This window comes from Diplotaxodon limnothrissa, linkage group LG22, assembly GCF_057381915.1.
Source record: "Diplotaxodon limnothrissa isolate DT_005_m linkage group LG22, D_limnothrissa_male_GT1.1, whole genome shotgun sequence".
NCBI lineage: Eukaryota > Metazoa > Chordata > Actinopteri > Cichliformes > Cichlidae > Diplotaxodon > Diplotaxodon limnothrissa.
The window spans coordinates 11,444,444-11,467,948 of NC_140616.1; the positions used below are offsets into that span (position 1 = coordinate 11,444,444).

The 23,505-nt window shown below is 39.1% G+C and overlaps 1 protein-coding gene across 1 annotated transcript in view; it reads left to right on the forward strand.

The window, feature by feature from the left end:
- angpt1 (angiopoietin 1) overlaps positions 1 to 16,044 on the forward strand; it is a 57,920-nt gene extending 41,876 nt beyond the window's left edge. Inside the window, exons 8-9 of the mRNA XM_085346077.1 lie at positions 10,171 to 10,301; positions 14,464 to 16,044. Coding sequence (XP_085202203.1) covers positions 10,171 to 10,301; positions 14,464 to 14,627 — 295 coding nt within the window. The 3' untranslated portion in view covers positions 14,628 to 16,044. The remainder of the gene's footprint in view (positions 1 to 10,170; positions 10,302 to 14,463) is intronic.
- The last annotated feature ends 7,461 nt before the right edge of the window (positions 16,045 to 23,505 follow it).

Sequence of the window (23,505 nt, forward strand, 5' to 3'; positions counted from 1 at the left end):
TGATCAGTATTGCTGAACTATGAAATATTTTTTTTGTATACAGGTATAACAGAATAGCTTTAGTGTAGTTGTTGTTTTAAACTTGAGTATGAACTTGCAGACTTGCAAAATGCAGCAAGATATTTTAAAAAACAGTTTTGTTGATTAAAAAACACTATATCGGATTCATATCGGTATCGGCAGATATCCAAATTTATGATATCGGTATCGGTATCGGACATAAAAAAGTGGTATCGTGCCATCTCTAATTGATTTGTCAAATGTCAAATGCTGGTACTGGACGTTAAAACACAGACTCAAAGTATTTACCTTTAAACTGACCTGATTTGTTTGGGGTTTTTTTTTTTTTCAAATCAGCCAATCACATGACAGCTGCTCAAAATATTTATGCATGCGGGCATAGTCAAGACAACCTACTGAAGTTCAAACCGAGTATCACAACAGAGAAGAAAGGTGATTAAAATGACTTTGAACGTGGTATGGTTATTGGTGCCAGACAGGCTGGTTTATTCACTCATCCTTACTCATCTACTGGAATTTTCCCACACAACCATCTCTAGGGTTTACAGAGAATGGTTTGAAAATGACAAAATATTCCATGTTGATGTCAGAGGTCAGAGGAGAATGGCCAGACTGCATCAAGCTGGTAGGAAGGCAGCAGAAACTCAACAAGCCATTTGTTACAGCCAAAGTATGCAAAAAGACATCCCTGGAACCACAACACATTGAGCCTTGAAGCAGATGGACTACAGCAGCAGAACATCACACCGGATGCCAATTCTGTCTGCTAAGAACAGTAAACTGAGGCTACAGTTCACCTTAGACCAAAATTGGTCTAAGGTTTCAGATGTTCAGATTGACTGGTTAAACAACCTGAAAGCATCGATCCACTCTGCCTTGTACCAGCGGTTCAGGCTGATGGTGTACATTGTTTAAACACCATAGCCTATCTAAGTCTTGTTGCTGACCATGTTCATCCTTTTATGGCTACAGTGTACTGCTTCCAGAAGAATATCATCCCATGTCACAAAGTTGATTATCTCAAACTGGTTTCTTGAACTTGACAATAAATGTACTTAGTTCATTAGGTTTCAGTCCAGTAGTGCAAACTGGAATGTGTTGGAACAGACGATTCATATTATAGATGCTTAGCTGAGAAATCTGCAGCAACTGTGTGATGCTATCATGTGGAAATCACTGAGTGTTCCCAGCACCTTGTTGAAGCTACGCAATGAAGAATTGAAGCACTTCTGAGGAAGAAAGGAGGTCCAATCCAGTACTAGCAAGGTGTACCTAATAAGATTGTAGATGAGTGCACTGTTTGCATGTATTCTTGAGTGCACTGAAGGCCATATTAAGCAGTCATGCCCTCAAAACGTTGTTTCTCCCATAAATCACAAGCGATAATATGGCGAGAGCAGGAGAACTGCATCAATGCAGAAACAGCTCATGAAAAAAGACAGAAATCTACACAGTATCTGCAGGGAGAACGCCGACATCAGCAAGGTTGTCTTAATCATGAATGTGCACATCTTAACACTTTGACAGGTATTTCATTTCACTGGACCTATGGAGTTTGCTTCTGAACCACAAAGTTACATGATTGTAAAGTGAGCTCATTTCACAATCGTATAAGCTTGAATTGTGGTTCAGTGGAAAACTCTATAGGTCTATTTTGGTTTTTTGCTTCATTGTGACTCAAGCCACCATAATTGCAGAGGTTACTTTCCTTATAAACAGCTGAAAAAGTTCCCTATCATCATATCTAATCTGCTTGGTGTGCCACAGCATGGGTTGCAGAAAAGAAAATGGTCAAATCATTTCATGACCTCCAAATATTGTTCTAACTATAGCCGTCAGATGAACACAATCAGTTAATTACTGTCATTTGTCAAAGTTTTGTTGTTTCATTGAATGGCTCTGCATTGTCAATATTAATAGAAGAGACCAGAAAACATGGTTGTTCAGTATGAAAATGAAAGTTAAATAGCAAAGTAATGCAAAAAAGAATTAAAAATGACTAACTGTGAAACGTAAATGGAATAAACAAAAACAACAAAGATTTAAAGGGGGAGGGGGGATCTACAGAATGAGGTTTTCTTTGTAAATTAATAAATCACCATTATTATCATGAATCCTAGCCAGCAAAAGAATAAATAAGAAGGTAGAAAAAGTTGCAGGAGAGCTGTGAACACAATTAGCAGGAACAAAGGAATAACACAGAAAACTGACAAATACAGGATATACACAGAAAGTAAACTGCACTGGACACTCACAAGAATAGCCCACAATCATATTTTCACAATGGGTATAAGTATATGGTTTTTTTTGTCAGTCTGATTCTTGGAGGATTATAGTTTCACTGAACTAAATAAAGATCATAGTTGTCCCAGGAGATTTCCTTAAATGAGAGCTTTTAAACAGCCATTCTTAAGGCAAGAGGAAATAAAGAGAAAAGCCTGATGTATGCCAAATAAAAAAAAAAAAAAAACTACACTGAAAATCAGTGGCAACATTTCTTATGGAGTGATGATATTTTGAAACCTTTGGCTCAAATCATTGTCAGTAAGTACAGAGGAAGTCAGGAGAATACACCAGTGAGGTCTTCTGTAAAACATGGTGGCGGCTCTGTCATGGTTTGGGGTTGCATTTGCATCTGTGCTGTTGGGAATCTTGCCAAAACTGATGGAATTATGAATGCAAAGAAGTACCATCAGATTTTGATCCAGAATTCAATAATATCTGGGAAGCGTCTGATTGGCAACAGCTTTATTTTTACCCTGGTCCCAAAAACACTGCCAGTATAAAAGCATACCTTGATAGAAAAACATATGAAGGAACGCCATCATTCCTGCACTGGCCTCCCCAAAGCCTGGGCCTAACATTAATGTAGCAGTGTGGGATGTTGAAAGAGTGAAGGCAGCCAACATCCAAAAAAGAGCTTTGAATGTCCTTCAAGAAACCTGGAGAGCTATTCCCGAAGACTACTTGAAGAAATTTTAATAAAGCTTACATAAGAGAGTTCAGGCTGTGTAAGACATTAACTGACTTTCAACCTTTTTGAGAATTATACAAACTTTGATTCTTTCTTCTACTTAGATTATATTTATATTGAGGTTTGGATATGTTTCAGTAACGACACCAATTTCCCATTTTGCTAGAAGATAAAAAGCAATGAGACGTGGTTCAAAATGTTTGTGCAGTACTTTAGTACTTTTTTCATAGCCTGAGTGAGCCTCTGTAATCTTTAGTTTCATGTAATTATTTCATTAAGCACAGGGAAAGCAATGTGGGTCACTGAATTTAATGCATCCTAAAATAATAATGCACATCTGAAGATCCAGATATGTAAAGCAATCGTTTCCAAAATTGTCTGAGATAGAAAGATTTACATCAGTTCAGTATATGCACATACAGAAATTAAAGTTTACATGAAAAAATCTTTAGTATGCGTGTTCAAAATCTCCCAGCTAGAAGACTTATGCAGTATGTTTATTTTTTAACGAGCCATTACATCTTTATTCAGATTCCCCATTGAGAAAGCCAAGTTCCTAAAATTCAGTGATTTCTCCATATGGTAATGACTAAGGTCCCTGTAGAATCAGATCTCGTTTAGATGTTTTTCATTTGGAGATTTACAAAAGAAATTGGCAGAGATTTGAGTTGCAAAATATGATTACCTTCTTCTTTATCCAAGACTCACTCTGAGATTATCAGGGATATCTTAAATTGGAGCTAATTGAATCCCGTCCCTGCAAATTTCAAGTTAGATAGATTCTGATTCTCGAGGGTTCACAGCTTTCAGATATGCAACATAAAACTGATTGTACTTTCGTCCATCAATGCTAAGAATTTTCTGGGTCAGATGGAGAAAATCCAGGGTCAGTATGTGTGACAGTAAGCATAATAGGTCTGCATATTTTAACAGGCATGAATAAGATGGATATGGCAGTGGTCTTACTCAACGCAACAATGTAAATTATAAAGTGTATTGCCAGATTATAAGCACTATGACAAATGCCTGCCTGAATGATTTTCTCAGTGGAGCTATATGACACCCATTGGCAAGAGAGTAGCCAGCCAGATACCTCTGTGGCTCTGTGGTAGGAAGCTAGCCCTCAGTCAGAGTGATTAACCTCTGCAGTGGCTTAAGGCGCAGAGGCTAATGCAGGACTCTCAGCTGACAGGGTAGTCGCCTATAAGTAGATGGGAAAAAAACAAGCATGCTTAGCCACCATCCGTACTTTATCTCTGGCATTTTCTTCAAAGAGCACCCTGAACTTTAGTGTGCCATACATTCCATTAGAAGTATTGCTTCAGGACTTGACCCAAACCTTCCCAGAATAATTCTTCTATGAAGTTACAATATGACAGAAATGTTCTCCCAGTTCAGAGTAACACAGAGTGTTGAGAAATAGAACATGTCAGCTAAAAAAAAAAGAGTTCAAAGAGGCAACGTGTTCGCAGATCTAGGACCCCACATGAATCCCACGTACTCAGCTGTAATCCGCTAAGTCTGGGAAAAAACAGCTTTAAGGGGTCATTAATGAACACTTTACTACTTTAAATGAAACAGATTTCTACACATATAAAGTTGAGTTTGTGTTAATTAATTCAGCCTTTGTGCTAAATTTTAGCCTAAACTTGAAAAAAAAAAACTAAAACATGCACGGCCTTAATTGTTCTTCTTAATAATGTTAATGACTGTGTTTTAGGTTACAGTCTGATAAAATGTCAATCACTGTAACCTAGTTTCACTTGGAAGTAGTCTCAGATAAACATATTAGTGTCATCGGATAGCTCACCTTACAGCGCTACAAATGATTTCCCACGTACACAGTTTGCAGCTGTAATACTCTAGAGCGTCGACTCATTATGACTGAAACCGAATCTGTATCTAAGGGTTTAAGGGTTCAGCTCAGCCAAATAACACTTATAAAAACTCAGTTTACTTAAGTTGTGTTTCCATATTCAGGTTTATTTGCTCCTTGATGTGTCTTTCCTAATATAATACGACTTTCTTGTGACACCGAACTTGGATATTTCTGTCTTTTTCAGAAACTCTTATTACAGTTTCTGTTTTCACATCTCTTTCAGTTTTTCTTTGTTCTTTTTTAAGATTAAAAAAGTCGATTTGACCTGGAGTAATCACATTACGAGCATATTTATAGTAGGCCTAGCTTTTCCTCATTTTACAGCATCTCAAACTAAGCTTAGGCCTTAGCTTGGTTAATGTTATCGATGAGCAGTTATTTAGCAGAACTTCATGTTGGCACCTTCAGACTCAAGATATGAAAGTTCATTTATGATCTGAGAAGGGGTCTCCTTCACCAAAGGAGTGAGAGCACATAGGAAACATGACCAGTATTTGGAAAAAAATGTCATCCTCTTCCACTCTTTCAACTTCAGCCTCTTCTTCTAAAGTCAGGGCTCTAAAACATGAAAATATGCACAAAACATGTTTACTTATTCCTGATATTGTCAGGATGTTGAATTACTTATTGTCAGCAGATAACACAGGATTTTGTGTGCGACCCTCCCGTCTCCAACAACAGTTGGTTAAAAGCAAACATTATGCCAGCTAATATTACGCTTAAGTGTCCTAAAAGTCACATTTCCCCCCAGATAAACAGTTTGATTACATTCTCACATTATGTAAGGCTTTATTTGCTAAGTTACCAAGTCGAACTATGTTTGATACACTTCAAAGAAAGTTTTATTACGCTGGCTAACAGAGGCTAACAGAGGCTAACAGCAGCGCTTACTGACAGGATTCCTCAACAGCTCAGTATTCACCTCAGTGTTGCTGTCATTGGTTACAAGTGAGAAGATTTTACAGCCACACGCTGTAGAGTAAATAGACAGGACACACAACACATTGCTGAGGTAAGTAGTGAACTAACAGCCTACACTCACTACAGATGAATGGCAGCCAAAGTTGTTACCATAGCTACGATTATGCACTTCAATTAGGAGGAGTAATAAAGCAAAACTCAGTTGACTGCAATCTGCAATCTATTGACATCTAGCAGCATTTTACACACTGTAACTTTAGAGCATCAGAAGCACCCAGCATTTCCAGTGGATGTTAGAGACCTGAGATGACACGTAACTCCTTTCCTGTCACTAAGACAACCAAATAATTCCAAAATTATTTTTTCACTAATGTACCTTGACGAATTGCATTACTAAGTTTCTTTAACGCCAGATCAGATTAGCGTCTATTGCCTTTTTAGTTTCCAGTCTGACTGAGCAGATGTCTGTCCTTTGATACATTTCATTAACAGGAAGATGCCATATCTGCCAAGGTCTTTTTCTTTGTCTAATTCTAAACAGGCTTCGGGAAAGGCATCTGTTCCTCTTGTATTCATAACTTGGCCCCTCTTTGGATTATCCCACTTACCATTTACGTGTTTAATGGAATCTGACAGGAAAAACTGCAGATGTCAGTCTTATTAGGGGATTTTGGTCTTTTAAATGTGCAGCATAGCTGGTAAGCACAGCCACAGAATACTCCGAGCAGTTTGTCAAAGCATCATTTCGAAAAGACTTCTTGAAGATCTGCTTTGGCGATTCATCAGGCAAACGCAGATCGTAAAGAGCTAAAGAAAACAGAGAGAGTAAATGTGAAGCACAGTCTGTTCTTTATCAGAGCGTTAGCAGACCACATCCTCGACATTGAATGCTGTATTTGTCGGGATCAGGAATTAGCTGATGGAAGTCATTCTACATGTAAGTGAGGCAGCACTTTGGGATGAGTTTACTTTGACCTGGAAAATATCTCCAAAAACATCTGTTGCCTTTTAGACACCAGATAATACTCCAATGTGTCACTGATTAAGTTTTGGACACCCATACAGGAACTTGCACATTTAGACACTTTACCGCTTGCATAATTGTAACTGGTCCTTATTAAAACTTGCCATGTCCAGCGGTCATTGCTGCCACTGATTAGAAACATGACTCACTCTTATGTCGTAGGATTGTGCCTTCTGGTTTAGTGGCTTAGCGAATTCCCCTCTGTGACTAGCAGACATACTTTTTACCCTGGTGCACAAATCGGCCGTTTACACAGCTGTCCAAATACAGGAGTCTTTCACGTTGAGTGATTTTCTTTCCTGGGAAGCCTATCAGTCTGGTTCTTTGAGATGCACAACCTGATGCCTCAGAGCTACAAGCCTCAAAAAGGTTTTGGGTGAGTTTACTTAAAACATAAATTACCGCATTTTGCATTTATTACTTTCTCATCAGAAAACTCAAAGTGTGAACTCAAAGTTCACAACACGCCCAAGCTCCCCTGTTGTCGATAAAATAATCTCAAGCAATTACTTTGTTTGGGAGTGAACTGTACTTAATAACAACAATAATAATAATGGAGACCTCACTGGCTTGGTGATGCAATCCTGATCTTTGGATGTGCAATTCCTTCTGCTGGGAGAAAGTGAAACTGAGAGCGTGAGAAAAACAAAGGTATCCATGGAGAAAAAAGTAAATCTGCGATATGGCAGGATAAGAGAAGGCGTGTTCTGTCCAATGGGTGCAGGAATTGTCATATCCCCATGCAGCACATATCACTCACACCAGGATTGAATTCACAGTGGGCCACACCCAGGAGAAATCTGCTTCCAACCTTCATATTAGTTTTCAGCTTGTGCTCTGTGCATTGAGTGTGTGAAGGAATTCATCTTAGTGATGGCTCATCAGTCCCCTAAACATGCTGGATCCAACATGCTATTTCAATAGCATCTCTTAAATTAAAAGGATATTTACCAAGCTCTGCTCTAGAGGCCTCAAGAAAGTATCCCTAAAATACACTTAGATAAGTATAAATCAGAATCAGAATACTTTATTGATCCCTGGGAGAAATTATTTTTGTTACAGTGCTCCATTATAAACCAACATAAACCAACATTAAGACAAGACAGACAATACGCTAACTAAGAATAGTACAATATATACATATATATACATACATAAGTCACTCATAAATAAATAGCTGGAAAAGAAACATGTGTAGTTGTAGCAGTAACCAGTGTGTTAAGTGGATGCGTTGTACAGGGAGATGGCCACAGGCAGGAAAGATTTCCTGTGTCGTTCAGTGGTGCTTTTCGGTAATCTGAGTCTCTCACTGAACGTGCTCCTGTGACTGACCAGCATGTCATGGAGTGGGTGGGAGGTGTTATCCAACATTGTCTTTATCTTGGACAGCATCCGCCTCTCCGACACCACCTTGAGGGAGTCCAGCTCCATCCCCACAACATTGCTGGCCTTACGGATTAGTTTATTAAGTCTGTTGGCATCTGCGACCCTCAGCCTGCTCCCCCAGCATGCAACAGCATAGAGGATCGCACTGGCCACAACAGACTCATAGAAAATCCTGAGCATTTTCTGGCAGATGTTGAAGGACCTCAGTCGCCTCAAAAAATAGAGACGACTCTGGCCCTTCCTGTAAAGTGCTGTGGTGTTTTTAGCCCAGTCCAGTTTATTGTCAATGTGTACTCCAAGGTATTTATAGTCCTCCACAATGTCAACACTGACCCCCTGGATTGAAACAGGGGTCAAATGTTTCCTGGTCTTCCTGAAGTCCACGATCAGTTCCTTGGTCTTTGCCACGTTGAGCTGCAGAAGCTTTTAAGGTTAAGTAAGCTTATGATTGCAGACGCTTTAAACGCCAGTGAAAATAATGCACTTTGGATTTAATGCACTGCAAGGGAAGATGAAAGTTAGTGAAAAAGTAAATAGATGCACCTAAATGAACTCAGGCTGTTTTGAAAAAGCTCTGTTGATTTTTTTTCTCTTAACTAGAAGTTTAGTAAACTTGCACATCTATTACTTTGCTAAAATTAGACTTAATTAGGTAATTAAGAGAGAAAAAAGCTAATTAAGAAACATTTATGGCTGTGTTTACAGGGATAAAGCAAGAAAGGTAGAATCATACCTTCTTTATGTGCCATTTGCAGTTAATTCAGAATAAACTAGAAAAAGTAGTCATCATATGAGTAGATGGATGTTTACGAATCGTACTACTGAAAGTAAATCACTAAATTGGTTCAGAAGCACACTGATAATTATCAGTTACTAGTTTTATGTAGCTATTGTTAAAAATTCTGTGCAAGAATTCCACAACTAAAATGTTGTTTTCAGGTAAGTGTTATCTGCACATCCATTTATTTCTACTTATCCAAATCAGGATCATGTAGGGGTGCTACATGATCGCCATTCGATGTAACCCCATGCATATCTTTGGATTGTGGGAAGAAGCCAGAGTACTCAGATAGAACCCACACAGGCACAGAGAGAACATGCAAACTGCACACAGAAAGGCCTTATTGCTGTGGCAAAGAGGTGCTAACCACCACTCCACAATGCCACCCAATCTAGTGTACTTATAGGCGAAATACTTCGTTCTTATTTCATTCTGGTAGTACTGAACCATCTTCTCATTTTCAGTCTTGAAAAAATAAACTTTACCTGCAGAAAGAATATTACTAATAGTAGCATGTGCACAGTATCCAAACAATCCAAGAGAACTTACACGATAAATCACAGATAACATGAGAAAACTGCACTCCTGCTGCAAAATCTTCCTGGACTTGGTAGGAAAATTGACAGGCATGTTTGGTTTCATGACAAAAAAGTATCGTCCTACATCGTGAACAGAAGAAGTCCAAGGACTATGTACCTGACACAGGAAGCCAGGGAAGAAATATTGTATTGAGATTGTTCCCTGTGTGTCCAGCTATGGATAAATGATTTGTTAAGCAGGTTATTTATTCCTCTTTTACTGCAGGTAGCTGTTACAGGTCTGCATTTAATGATTTAGCCTGTTGTTGCGGTGTAAATCAGCGTTCACTGGCTCTGCAGGCTGACATGCGATTCCCAGACATTCTGTCTCACTCACACTTTCGTCTGTAATTCTTTCATACACTCCGTCTTTCATTCTTTATTTTAGATTCTCTCTACCCTGTTCTTAATGTTGTTCCAGGTGTTCCACATGTATTCTCTCACAACTGAAAAATAAATATCTCTCAGGAGATGTTTCCTGCACCACGTTATGTCTTCTCTGTGCTTTTATTGCCTTCAATGTTCGCCGTACTTCTCTCCCCCACTTCCTCCCACATACATGTTTTCGAGTCCTGACTCACTCCTTTTCCTCCTGATGTCTTTCAGGCTGTTCCTGAAAAGCCACAGTGGGACTGCAGGCAGACAGAGCAGTCTAGTAATCCACGGAGCAGACTTCAGTACCAAGGACATGGACAATGACAACTGCATGTGCAAATGCGCCCTCATGCTAACTGGTGGTAAGTGCATTCACGCAGTGGTTGTAACATTGTAGTTACACATGTAGTCAAGCGCAGGAAGAAGAGCGATCAGATAATCAAATCGCTAATGTCTCAAAAATGCTGCTAGTTTAAACATATTCATTTGAAGTCACCTGGAAAATATGAGTCCGGTCTTTGCTCCGCGTGTGTCTCTGCTCATTTTTGGGCCCTCCTGGGAGAAATGACTGACTCTTTAATTGCTGAATGGGTCTGCGATGTTTGTGTACAGCTCGGTCCTGGTCAGTTTGGGCACACACTATCAAAGCTGTTTGTTTTTTCATAACCAAAATTGTTTGGCTTCCCTAAGGGTTTGTTTAAAACTCTTGTGTTATCATTTTGGGTTTCTTGCTCCGTCGGACTTTGTTCTTCGTAATGTTGTCACATTCCCCATCTCACCAGATTGCTTTGTAAATGTCAACGTTACCACGACCGCAATTTCAACAATTACAAAAAGACCCCAAAGGATAACGTAGAAGAGGTAGAAGTATCGCTTTTCTTACGCAGTGCTCAGGACACAATGCACTTTTACGAGGGCGTGATGCAGAACTATAACTATTCCATAACCACAACCTTCACTGCACAGTCATAAGCTCGGGTCACTGTGATCACAAACCTCCTCGTTCTGCAAATGTGGCCAATTAAAGATCTATCTGTACCTATTAGTCTATATTCTGCATCCACTCCCACATGTGTAACACTGAGGTTGGAAACAAGCACAATATAAAAATCCCTGGGCGCGGCACCAAGTGTCAGAGAGATTTAAAACGTCTCTGCTTCTCATGCTGTGTAAGTGGAGCCCGCTGACCCTTGATGTCACCTCGTAGAAGCTCTGTTGCTGTGGATTCCTGACCTGGTACCAATCAAGGATTTTCTAAATGCAAATTTAAGATCAGAATTACCTCTTAGGTCATTCTAAATGCAGTGGATTACAGGGAACTTGGAATTGATCAATGATCAACACCCTACTCTACTTGATTCATGGCCCGCCTGTGGCCAGCCGCAAATGAGAAGCATGACAACATGTAGCCTGATTCGAGGCTGAGCTGAACCCAGCGCTGAGTTAGTGGTACTGTATGCGGTATATCATTTGATTTACTCCCTGCATTTATAAGAACAAGTCTGACATTAAATGACGTCAGTACCTTGAATATACAAGGGGAAAATATGTCTCTGTTACCTTTATGAGGACAACCACAGCGTGCCGTGCTAAGAATACAGAGGAGGATACAGTACGGACACACATAATATATATATTTACCCAGCTCCAGAGCGTACAGTAGGGATGACGCTCAGACATCGGGAGTAAGGAGGACATCTTTCATCATGAGAACAAACTGCAGTGCTTGAGAGTTTTTCAAAGGAAAACATCCTCAAATATTTTACAAGTTCGTAAAAAGCTGTGGGCTGGAAACCGGGAGGCCACTAATCATTAATCCCAAAGGATCGAGATGTGCACACTAAATGTTTATGTGTATGGCAGCGGTTGTGTGGTCTGCAGTATATCAGCAAGTACTGTAAAAGATGGCAAGTGGTCCACATTTGCTTTATGGGAGGAAAGAATGCAATTTCAATAAAATAAAGCAGACTCAACAGAACGCGTTGCAAAAAAACAGGTTTTTCAGTTTAAAGACTAATTTTGTCTCAGTTGTTATTTTTATAGTACGTTTAGTCCTGATATATTAGGTGTAAAAAAATTAAAAACACTGGCTTTTTCATTTCGATCTGTGTGTGTGTGTGTGTGTGTGTGTGTGTGTGTGTGTGTGTGTGTGTGTGTGTGTGTGTGTGTATGTTTAAGTCTTTCTTGGTCTTCACAGCTCTGTTTTGTTCTCCACCAAGTGCTGGGTTGAAAATATCTCTCTCCTACTTGCTAAATGCTCACATTCATTGCTGAAGGACAAGCTGTTTTCTAGCTCTTGTTTGGTGCAGTGCAGGTTCTCTACATGGGGATTTTGGACATGCATTGTTAGAATTACTGAGATGCTTGATGAGTTTCCTGCCACTTTAAGCAACCCCTTTCCTTAATTATACTTTTTATTCTCGAGCTCAGAAAATAGCCGGCTTTAACCTTCTCTTCACTGAATTTCTTGTGGGAAGTGAAATTGCACCACCACAAGTGCAATTTCACTTCCCCACTGGCACTTGCACCTGAAATGATAGGCAGCAGTGGAAATATAAAGAGGCGTGCACTGGTTTCCATGCCAGGTTAGCCATTTGTCCTAGGATGAAGCAGCAATCAATGTGAAACTTATATCTGTGTGATGTGTGCCAGCAACAAGGGCAAAACTCTGCTCCTGATTACTGACAGGTCTCAGTGAAATGTCATGCTGTTGTGCGCTGTGGTATTCAGGACCGCCAGAAGGGAGAAGTGCCATTTGTCACCATGTGACTGACACATTCCGTTCCTCCATCTATATCTGACTGTGTTCCCGTGTGTGTTCAGTGATTCAGATATAAGAACTGATCAGTGGCAGATAGGATGACATAAACCAGAAATTCATGAATTCCTGTTTTTCAAAATCGCAAAATTAAATAGATGTGAAACACACAGAAACAAGCAAGAAGTGAATTATTAAGAGCGCAGACTCTGTGGATGAAAGTATAACATAAACAGCATTTTATATCATCATCAAATAAGATAGAAAGGTACAGCTTTTCCCTTAATTCACAAAGGATCACAGGGGCAGGTAGCTCCTGTAGCATGTTTGATTTGTGCCCTTCGTGACATAAGCCCGAAGGAATTTGTGTCTTCTCCCAGGATCAAACCAGGAGATATTATACTTGTGAAACAAATGTCTAAAAGTAAGAGCAGAAACTGTCTGAATAACAATATTGCAAGCTTCACTGATAGGCTTTAAATAAATAAAAAAGATGCTTTTAATGTTATTTCCAATTTGTTTTTGAAAAAGTAGAAGGAGTTTAAAGATGTGCTTGTAGTAACTCTCCGCCCACTGCACAGGTGACACGGAGAATTAATAATCAATTAATATTGAGTTCTGTATTCACTCCTTGGTGAAGAGAGGCCAGGGCTATAAGGGTCTAACTGTGTTATTCCTGCATAGAAAATAAGTTAGAGCCGTGGAAGTGAGAGGAAAGTAAAGCATGATTTGCAGTTTCCAAATCTTTAACAGGCAAAATTTGATTTTCATTTCCCACCAGCAGGATGCTCGTGCTAGTGCATTTTCACAAAACAGCTCACGTTCTGGCAGATTTGAGAACGTTACATATCATTAGTTTTGAAAGTGATTCCATTGTCATTTTTATTGGCAGAAAATCACGGGATTCAAAATCCGTGGGCTGTGTCAACAAATCATTGTTTTGTTTTTTATTTCTTTGTGTTTTTGCTGTAGCTGTCCCAGCAACCACTGACACCGGCTGTTCCAACATTAGGCACATCCATTTTGCAGTGTTCTGCTGGTACTAACTTCTTGGCACAGACACCAGTCTCTTTCGGGTGGAAATCACCAGCGCTGTCACAGTGGAAAATATCACGTATCATTCAAATAAATGAGTTAAAAGGTGGACATTAAATATATGATTAAAGATTAAAAGTACTTCTGAAAGATTACTAATAGGATTCAGGCTACCAAAGATGTAGAAGTTCCTCGGCAGACATTTGCCAGTTGGTCCACAGTTTTAGCCTTTAAGAAGAAATGGAAAGCTATTCCCATGTACTTGAGAAACTGGATAAAACTATAAAAGAGGCCCTCTTAAAAACTCAACATGCCTGAGTTTGGTGCCTGAGTTTTGGCCCCTTCTTCATCTAACCGATATAGTTCAGAGAAATTATAAAATGTGTCACCTTGTGGGTGGAATAAAAGTTTCCCATGCCTCTCACTGCTCTGATGTCCCACTGAAGCACATACATGCACTGCTTTAAATAGAAGAAGGTCCCAAAAGTGTTCAGCAACAGGTACTGGCATGCTGATGAACCCACTGACAGCAACACATTCAGCAGATAGCAGGAAACGGTGTCTGAACTTATGCCAAGCCTTTGCGGGTGAGGCCATGGGAACCTTTCAACCTTCACAAAGCACAAAGCCTGCGGTTGAAGTAACTTTATAACTACAGCAACAATACAGGAATAATTCTCTGGTCTCTATTATATGTTAATAATACGTATATGTTTTTGTCTTTTTCCCAGGTTGGTGGTTTGATGCCTGTGGCCCTTCAAACCTTAATGGTATGTACTTTAACCAAGGACAACACATAGGGAAGCTGAACGGTATCAAGTGGCACTACTTTAAGGGCCCCAGTTACTCACTTCGAGCAACAACCATGATGATCCGCCCACTGGACTTCTCCTAGTCTTTTGAACTTGTGAACTCAACTTCCACACATTAGAGGGACATTTCCTATTTCCTACTCTCGTCTCACCTCATTTTCGCTGGACAGGGGAGTCACCCAGTGAATCTTTTCTTCAGCCTGCGCCGCTGTTGCTTCGTAACCTTTCCCGACACTGAGCTGAAAAAGCCGGCGCGAGGAGGAGGAGCGCAGATCAAGGCGCGACGCACCAGAACTGATTTTCTGTTCCCAAGCGATTTCACAAGTTTGATGTTACAAATGAGGAAGACGTTGTAAATGTGTGAGCTTGTAGGGAATATTCACACAAAATGTCGCACTTCAATTTATTTTCCTGGACCTGTGTTGCAATAATGTCAAGGACTTGAACGTTTTTTGTTTGTTTGAATAGAAAGCAGCTACCACAGAGCTGCACAGACTCTAAAACTGCAGGACAGCATTGTGACTTTTTTTGTAACTTGTAATTAAAATGTTGCTAACAGAACACAGGCCATCAGTATCACGGTTGTGTTACATATTGTGTTTTTAGTATTATTTTTTGTTATCCTAACTGTACTCATGAAACTATCTTTCGTACAATGTATACTGAATTCCTGTCTGCATTATGGATACTGTAAGAACTTTTAAGATGACCTTGAAATTCCAGTGGTGATATACAGTTGGTAAGAATTAGGAAGGTCGCTTGCAGTTATTCGCTGGCAATTATGCACTTGTTTTTGACAGAGTGTGATTATTTTTAGAGTTCACCGTGTGAGGTTATTATTGGATTAGATTCTGGACTGAGATGTATTTGCCTTGTGTTTTTGGCCGAGAAGCAACTAACACATGCCAAAGTTCACGATATGAGTGATCACCTTACCTTTGCTGACTGTAAAAAAACAAGACAAATATCATTCAAGGACATTAATCCCAATGCATATGCGACTCTGAGGGAAAAACATTCACATTTGCACACTTGCTACAAGTTATTCTTACAGATTTACACTATATATACTGTACATAGCATTCAGTATATAATACCACAAAGCAATTCGTTCATATTCACAAAGGTGTAAATGCTTATATTAAGCTAGCGTCTCGAGCGAGTTGAGGTGAAAGGGGTTGTTTTTTTTTGTCCAATAGCTTTCATCGAATTCCGACCTCTAAACTTTCGACAAAGAGCAGATCATTAGGGCGAGTTACATCCAAAATATTTTCCACAGACATCAACATGACACAGCCACAGAATCCAGCCAGTTTCTGTTTCTCATCAATTCGGCTTAAGAGAAAAAGAAGGAGTCTGGGTTGGATATGAAGCATGAAATTAATGATTCCACCAACTGATCCGTGTGAACATGTATTTCATAACTTCCAGCTTATAAAAACAGAATCTACTGTGGTGTATTTACTAAAGGTACACACGGCGAGAAGATGAAGTGTATCTGGAACTTGTAAAATGACAATTGACATGTTTATTAGCATACTAAAATTGTAGAATTTAATGGGTGTGCATGTAAAGCAGCATTCCTGCTTTTTTCTTTTCTTTCTTTTTTTTGCAGTTTTCACTCTGCCAGAGGTACAGTGGTGGTTTTTTTTTTTGAAGCTGAGCATAAAACATAGAAGTTAAAATAATAACCCTGGAAAAAATGTGCCTTTGATAACTTTGCTTTTACCTCGTTAACTTCTAGATTTGCTGATTTATTTAAACATCTTTTGTAACATGTGGTCAGTGTTGTGTTGCTAAGATTAAATAAAAGCGCATGTGATGCACTAATGTTTTCAATGTGCGTTTAGGCTGGACTTTGTCATCCAAAAATGATGTGATGATAGACAAAGGTTTAAACAAGGGGCTTCAGAATTTAGCCCTCATTACATCTCCCTTTTATTTCTCCTTTGCTTCAACAAGCCTCCTTTTACGATAAGATCTTTTACAGGAGTGTAAATCTTCATATACAAATGCTGTACTGTAAGCCGGGCAAAGTGAATGTGTTGGTGCAGAAAGACACGAGATAAATCACGTAGATAAACAGACGTGCTTTCATCTTCCTTTTTTTTTTGAAGAACCCAACCAGATGCTGCAGAGATTAAAACTCTCTCCCTGTCCACACAGTGGAGTGGCATTGTGCTGAGTGGTGGCTCGCTTTGCTTGCTCACTAGTATTAATGACAGATTGCCAAAAGTGTCAAACGAAGCTGTCATGACTTGTAGTGTCTCTTCATAGTTGACATTCCTGGGCCTACTCAGAATAAACAAATTACTGCAGCCTGTGGACCACAGACTGTCCTTCAGCGCCTTCGCTGACCCAACACCCTCACTGGAATGTGTTCTTTAGAGGCAGTGGAGTGTGAAGAGGGTCCACAAAAACCTGGCAAACACCTTTGTGGTCCTAAGCGTTGTCCTTTGTTGGTGTGAAGACAGGAGGTACTAAAGACTGGGAAGTTTTGTCTCCAGTGATGGCTTAGGGATGTTGAGCAAAGTGGTGTTCCTCTTGTAATCTCCATATACGCACGTACACACACGCCACCAGCTTCTTACACTGACAGACAGATTACCGCGCTGAAAATGGATCCTTTCCTGTTAAGTCAGAAAAAGCTAAGGGTCAACGAGGACTCCCAGAAGGAGGTGAGGACAGACGGCACTGGAGCACAACCAAATCAGATATAACACAATACAGTGCCTGCAGTATGAACAGTCATACCGCAGGCCTTTGAAACCCCCTGAAGAGACCACCTGCTCAACTAAAACAAATACAAGTAATGAGGATTCAGAGAGAAGAAAAGTGAATCTGAAAACATAAGTGTAGCTGCCATCTGTTAATTCAATTATATCGGATTTCATTTTCATATTTCTTAAGAAAGATTATTGTAAGTGGATGGGCTGGAGCATATCTGAGCTAACATAGGGCGAAAGGCAGGGTCGACAGTCGATCAAAGGGCTAACACCGAGACACACACAACCGCTCACACTCACATTTACATCTGTGGCTAGAATATCACTACCAATTGCAGCAGCATGCCATCTTTCCAACATGACAGCCAACTGTTGCAGCATGGGTAGCAAAGCCAGCTCCAGAGGTGGCGGAAAACACTCAGGCCTGTCATGATGCACCTGGAACCACACAGTAAGGCTTTGAAATGGACACGATTTAAAAAGTACAAAATATTAGTATCATAATTCCTAAAGTGTTGACAAGCAGTAAAGTAAAGCATTTAATAGTGGCCCAGGCTAAAGAGGAAACAAAGGATGAATAGGCTGAATGCCAGGTATTAGCAAAAAAGTGTGACCTTTAACCTCCTAGGACCTGGCGTCCACATGTGTGGACATCACATTTTGAGTTGTTGTCACAGCCCTAGCGGGGCCACCTCCTGAGTTTGCCCTTGGGTGGGTGTGTCCTGCTGTCTCTCCTGTCTTACGTGTCACCTTTTTTCTGTACAGCTGACTCTCATCAGCAATTAGAAGTATTTAAGGCCAGAGAAAGGTGAGCTCTAGTGCCAGAGAGCCATGTTAGTGGTTGCAGCTAGTGAGCTGTGTTTTGTGACTGTTGGCTCCTACTCGGTGGAGAGGAGTGTGTTTGGTAACTAATCCTTTTTTACTTGCTTTTCAGTTCACTGACCAACGCTTGAGTTTTGTTTCTTTAAATGGTGATAGGGGCTTGTCTGTCTCTTTGAGTTTGGTTATTAATAGAAGCAGTAATAAAACTCTTTAATTTAACCATTTTGCCTCCCTGTCTCCTTTTTTCAACCTCATCCCTGGACCTTTTTAGGGGAACATAACAGTTGTCTAGACCAAAATACTAAATTTTGCTCTACAAGGGCCTGCTACCCTTCTATCGAAATTTAAAACAAACGTCCTGATATGTGGATCTCATTTTTCTCAGAAACAAAAATCAGGTAATTCTTTGTTTTATTATTATTATTATTGTTATATTATTATTATTGAAGAATGTGCTGAAGAAGAAGCAGTTGTATTTTTGTAGCTATGTCCATTATTGCAACTGTAAACTAAATGAATGGTGTCAGCGAAATAAATTTGTTGTATCAAAAGCAGATGTTTATCACTGGAATTGTTTTTGTGCAAAATGTAGCTGTCTGTGGAACAAGCAACAAAACACACTCGTCTCCAGACTGAAGAGGCCGTAATGAGACTTGGTTGAATCCAAAATTTAACAAAGTTTGTCACATGAATGTATGTTGAGTCTGCCCTTGGACTAAGAGCAGAAAAAAGCATACGTCATTGTAGATTTGCATTTAGTGGAGACCACAAATCAGCCTGCTATAAAGCATATAGAACTGTAAGTACTCAGTGGAGTCTTAACCCTAAATTGGTAACTACATCCTAAAGTTCTGCTAAAAAAAATCACTGCTCATGGCAGGACCTCCTGTCCACTGGAATCTCAGTTGCTCTTCTAAAAAGGCAGTGACTATAATAAAGCCATGACAGCTACCAGAAGTACATTCGTGACTCTTTGAGAATCTGTGTGTGCATGTGTAGTGTTGCAGCTCTAAAGCCATCTGTTTGTTCATCAGTGGCATTTGGTGCGTTGAATGTGTTTATCTTGGAACCAGTGGTCAGTGGGCCTTTGTGTTGCAGTTGCTGCCCCTGAAAAGGAAAAAATTCCTACATTTCCACAAACAAACGTCTGGTTCATTTGTGGGGAACCTGAAATACCTTGAAGTGATGTAGGAAAAAGCAACAACATCATTAGTGGGCATATCTTGTTTATATGTTGCACTGTTGCATGATCATTTTTAATTTTATATATATAGCATTGTATAATACATGTATTGTAATGACAATAAAAATACATTCTATTCAATGTCCTTTTGTTCTACATGTGAAAAAATAATACAAAAGGTCTCCAAACATCACTTATTTAGCATTTACTATTTATCTTGCTCATAGTGGTCATCTACGGTTGTAACCAGTGTTGGTCAAGTTACTTGAAATCAGCAATTACTAATTACTGATTACTTATCCATGAAAGTAATCCCGTTATTTTAGTGATTACTTATTTTCAAAAGTAATTAGTTGCTTTATTAGTTAGTTACTTTTTAAAAAGGTAAAACACAACCTGAATACGTATTAAAGCAATGGACCTTTCATCCCAGTTCTATTTTTTCTGCATAACCTATCATATAAAATTGGATCATATGAAATAGTCTCTTTTTAAAACTTGTTTTACTAATTTTAATCTTTTAACTTTATGCACATGGCATCAAGCAAAAATTTAATATGCTACAGTCTTTGGCTGGAAGAAATTGGTTTAACATTTAAACCTATTTTTTTGCATCCAGCATATAAAATAAAATCATTTTTTGTGTTTACACTCGCTCTTTCAGATAGATGCAAGTAAAACACAAAGACTCAGTGGCACAGAGTTGCTCTTACGCCTATTTTAAAATAACTTCCCATCGCTGGTTGTAACTCTGCAAAGTAAATATTTGCATCAAGATGCCAAAAACATGCAACTGGAGGTGTTGCATATACTAGTATTGTTACTATAACAACTGTAATACTTCACTATTGAAAAAATAATTGAAGATTATTTCTGCAAAGACGAGTGAGACAAAGTACTTTTAGTTATTGCAAACACTTGATTGCAGTTCTTGCCGTCGAATGTGGTGCAAAAAAAGAAAAAAATGGCCAGGTAGGTTTGGATAGCTTTTTTCCCTTAACTAATGAAATCATCATTTTTAAGATCTGCATTTAATATCAACTCGGGTTATCTTCGTCGAATATAAAAATGTGTTTGATCTGAAACATTTAAGTAAGACAAATATGCATTTGCAGGAAAACAGAATGCAAGCTATAAGCTGAGCAGCAGGTTAATACAGCAGCAGCGGCTACACTTCTTGGCTTGTGTCTACACATGACAGACGACGCTCTAAAAACAGATTGTTTATATACTGTCGATGATTCTCACACAGTCATATTTTAGAGTTTAGATTCAGTACATAACCAGCCTTGTTGCACATATTAGACCCGAGGCGTAAATATCCATTTAGGGTCTGGTTTGGAAGCTCGTGATGCAAGCAAAGCCACATCAGGTTGTTAAGCCACGTGTGTAGATTAAATTTGAGTACGGTACGTCTTCATCTGGCAGACAAAGCATTGTGAACTCAAAAACCTCGCTGAAAGGTTTAGAGAAAAACACCCACCTTTATCAAGCGCTTATCTCAGCAGGAATAATGCAGTGTTTGATTTACATTCCATAAAAAGTGTTGTGACAACCAAACTAAAGTTTCAAATTACAAACCCAGTATTTTTGGATGCAGGCTAAAACTAAAATCCATGTGTTAGATTTGCGACCAAGAAAAGGCTCCTTCCATCATTTTTAGGGTAGAAGTGTATTTAGTGTTTAGCCACATGTTATTTTATCTTTTTATTCCTATGACAACTTTTTTCTGAGGTTTAAATGGATCTCATACACCTTCAGTCATGAGGAGGAAGCTCCAAGACTAGCAACAATAGACAGAATCAACTGCCAGTAAAGCAAGCCATTTAAAAAGATGCAACAGCACAAAGCATGATATTGAAACAGCCTTGGTGTAGTCACCTCTCGAATTCATCAGATTGAATGAGGTCTGATATTCCTCATATTTGAGGTATGTAACTCAAATCATTCCCTTTCTCACTCTGGTACTCTGTAGCTTATCAAACGGAATGATACTTTATTCAGTTTTTTTTCAGTTAAAATGTTACATGTCGGAGTTTGTCCAAATGTACATTAACAATTCTCTGATGTCTCAAGACCACAAAAGACCAATTTTTATCTGGTATCGTCATGATTTACTTTTTCAGATTGTCGATTATAAAGCAGTTTGAATTGTATATGCTGGTCTTGAGCGAAAAGTCCTGCAGTTTAACAAAATAAATGGAGACGAATAGAAAAGTAAACGTATGTTGAGGTGCGGGACTCTCTCATGCAGAAAAACTCAAAAAGAGCCTGACGTGATTGATGGTCTGTGGGAGTAAGAATGACAGTTATTGTACACAGAGGGTGTGAAGCAAAGAAAGGCTGCAGGCAACGGAAGGGACCATTCAAACTGATAATAACACCAAGGCTTTGTACTTGCGTGGTTACTGAAGGGCTTGAAAGCTTTCAGCTGTAAATGTTGATTTGTTCACCAATTTAAGCAAAGGACAAATTATCCAAATGGATTTAGATGATTGTTAAACATCCTGAAGTTATGGGAACATAGTATATACTTTTTGCTTAATTACGCTGGAAAATCTGCAAAAAAGCACGGGTAGTTGGTTTGCATGTCAGGAAGTAGTGGCTAAAGAATATGAGGGCCGTATTTTAGTCGTTTTAATTTGGAACTCACTTTCCATAAAAGATGATGTAACAAGTGAGAAGTGTGTGGTCAATTATTGCTCCAGAGGCTGCTGCGGTTAGAAGTAATGAAGTGTGAGAGCTGAGTGACGCTATGCCAGCCAAAAGCAACATGTTTTTGTAAGATATCTGGTAACGAGAGCATGACACAAAACAAACAGCATGTGTTTTACTAACATATTCAATGCGTCTAAAATGCAGAGGCGCAGGCGTGCAAATGATCAAGAATACTTTGAAAAGCAGCCTGATTTGTCCTAATCTTCAATAAACCTTTTATCACAATCTGCACTTGGCAAGTCTGCGTCTTTATGTCAGAACACTTTGATATGTTCCTTGTTTGCGAGCCACAAATTTAACACAGAATTGCTGTTAGCAGCTGTGACAAAAGCCAGCATGTGCATCAAAGTGGCGTACGTGCAAGAGACAAAACGGGAATGTAAAAGAATAAAATGCCAAAACAGATAGTTGAGAATAATACAAGTTACATTAATTAGTGTAAATACTTTAATAAAAAATTAGATTAAGATATTAAAAGGTGTCATTTTTAAAACACAGGGATATACTTTTCAGAAAACTACTTTCAATCTCAGTAGAGAAGGCCAGGGCACCCAGAGGGAAAAAAATAAACCACTGGTGGATTTGAACCCAGCTCCATCTTGCTGTGAAGCAATGACACAATGGTGCAGCAATGCCAATTACCACTAAAGTACCTGTCTTTTATCATTTTTCTTATTCATTATGATATTTAATGAGAGAAAGTTCTTTATCTGGGTAAAATAAATCTTTGTTTTTGTGAAGTGCATTATATAAAGTGGTCTGATTTTTTTATAGCAACGGAAAATCATCATTTTTCTGCAGGGAACATGTAGATTATGCATATAAATCTTTGCTGGTTTTATACTATAAATGCCCAACTCTGCAAACACAAGACAAAAGAGAAGCTGCACACTGTGGTCACCAAAATAACTGCGACTGTGTGTAATACACTTGTAACTTGGGTTCTTTGAAAATGGCAACAGCATCTGTGACTACTTGCAGTCAACTGCTGTCTTCAAAGCATCAACATGTCAATAAAATAGCTAAAACAAAGTTAATCTCCAAGAAATCTGCTATTAGTTTGTGACTGAGTAAGATCAATTTGGCAATTTCGTGCAATCTGTTGATAACACAGCGATCAGCCATAAATCATTTTGCAAACCTTTGCCAATCTTTCTGAGAGTGACTGCAGTCAGAGGAAAATAGGTTGCCTTTCACTAGGCAACCTGTGTGATCGCCCAGAGGTTGAAGGTGTTGCACGCACAAACTGTGGGCAACCATTTGGTTGCAGCACCAACTGCTTGTGATTGTTCTCCAACAGCAAAGACATTCAGTGCAATCACTGGGCAGCCAGTGTTTTTCCTAGAGGTTCACTGTTGTGTAACTGAACTATAACTGAGAAATGCCACCCACAAGCATCTGAGAACTTCCAAAACACTGTGCAGACTTTGTTTTACGGCACAAAGTCGAAAATCTAAGCTCGATAACACATTATAAATATTCAAAGTTATAAATGTTATCATGTTAGCATTG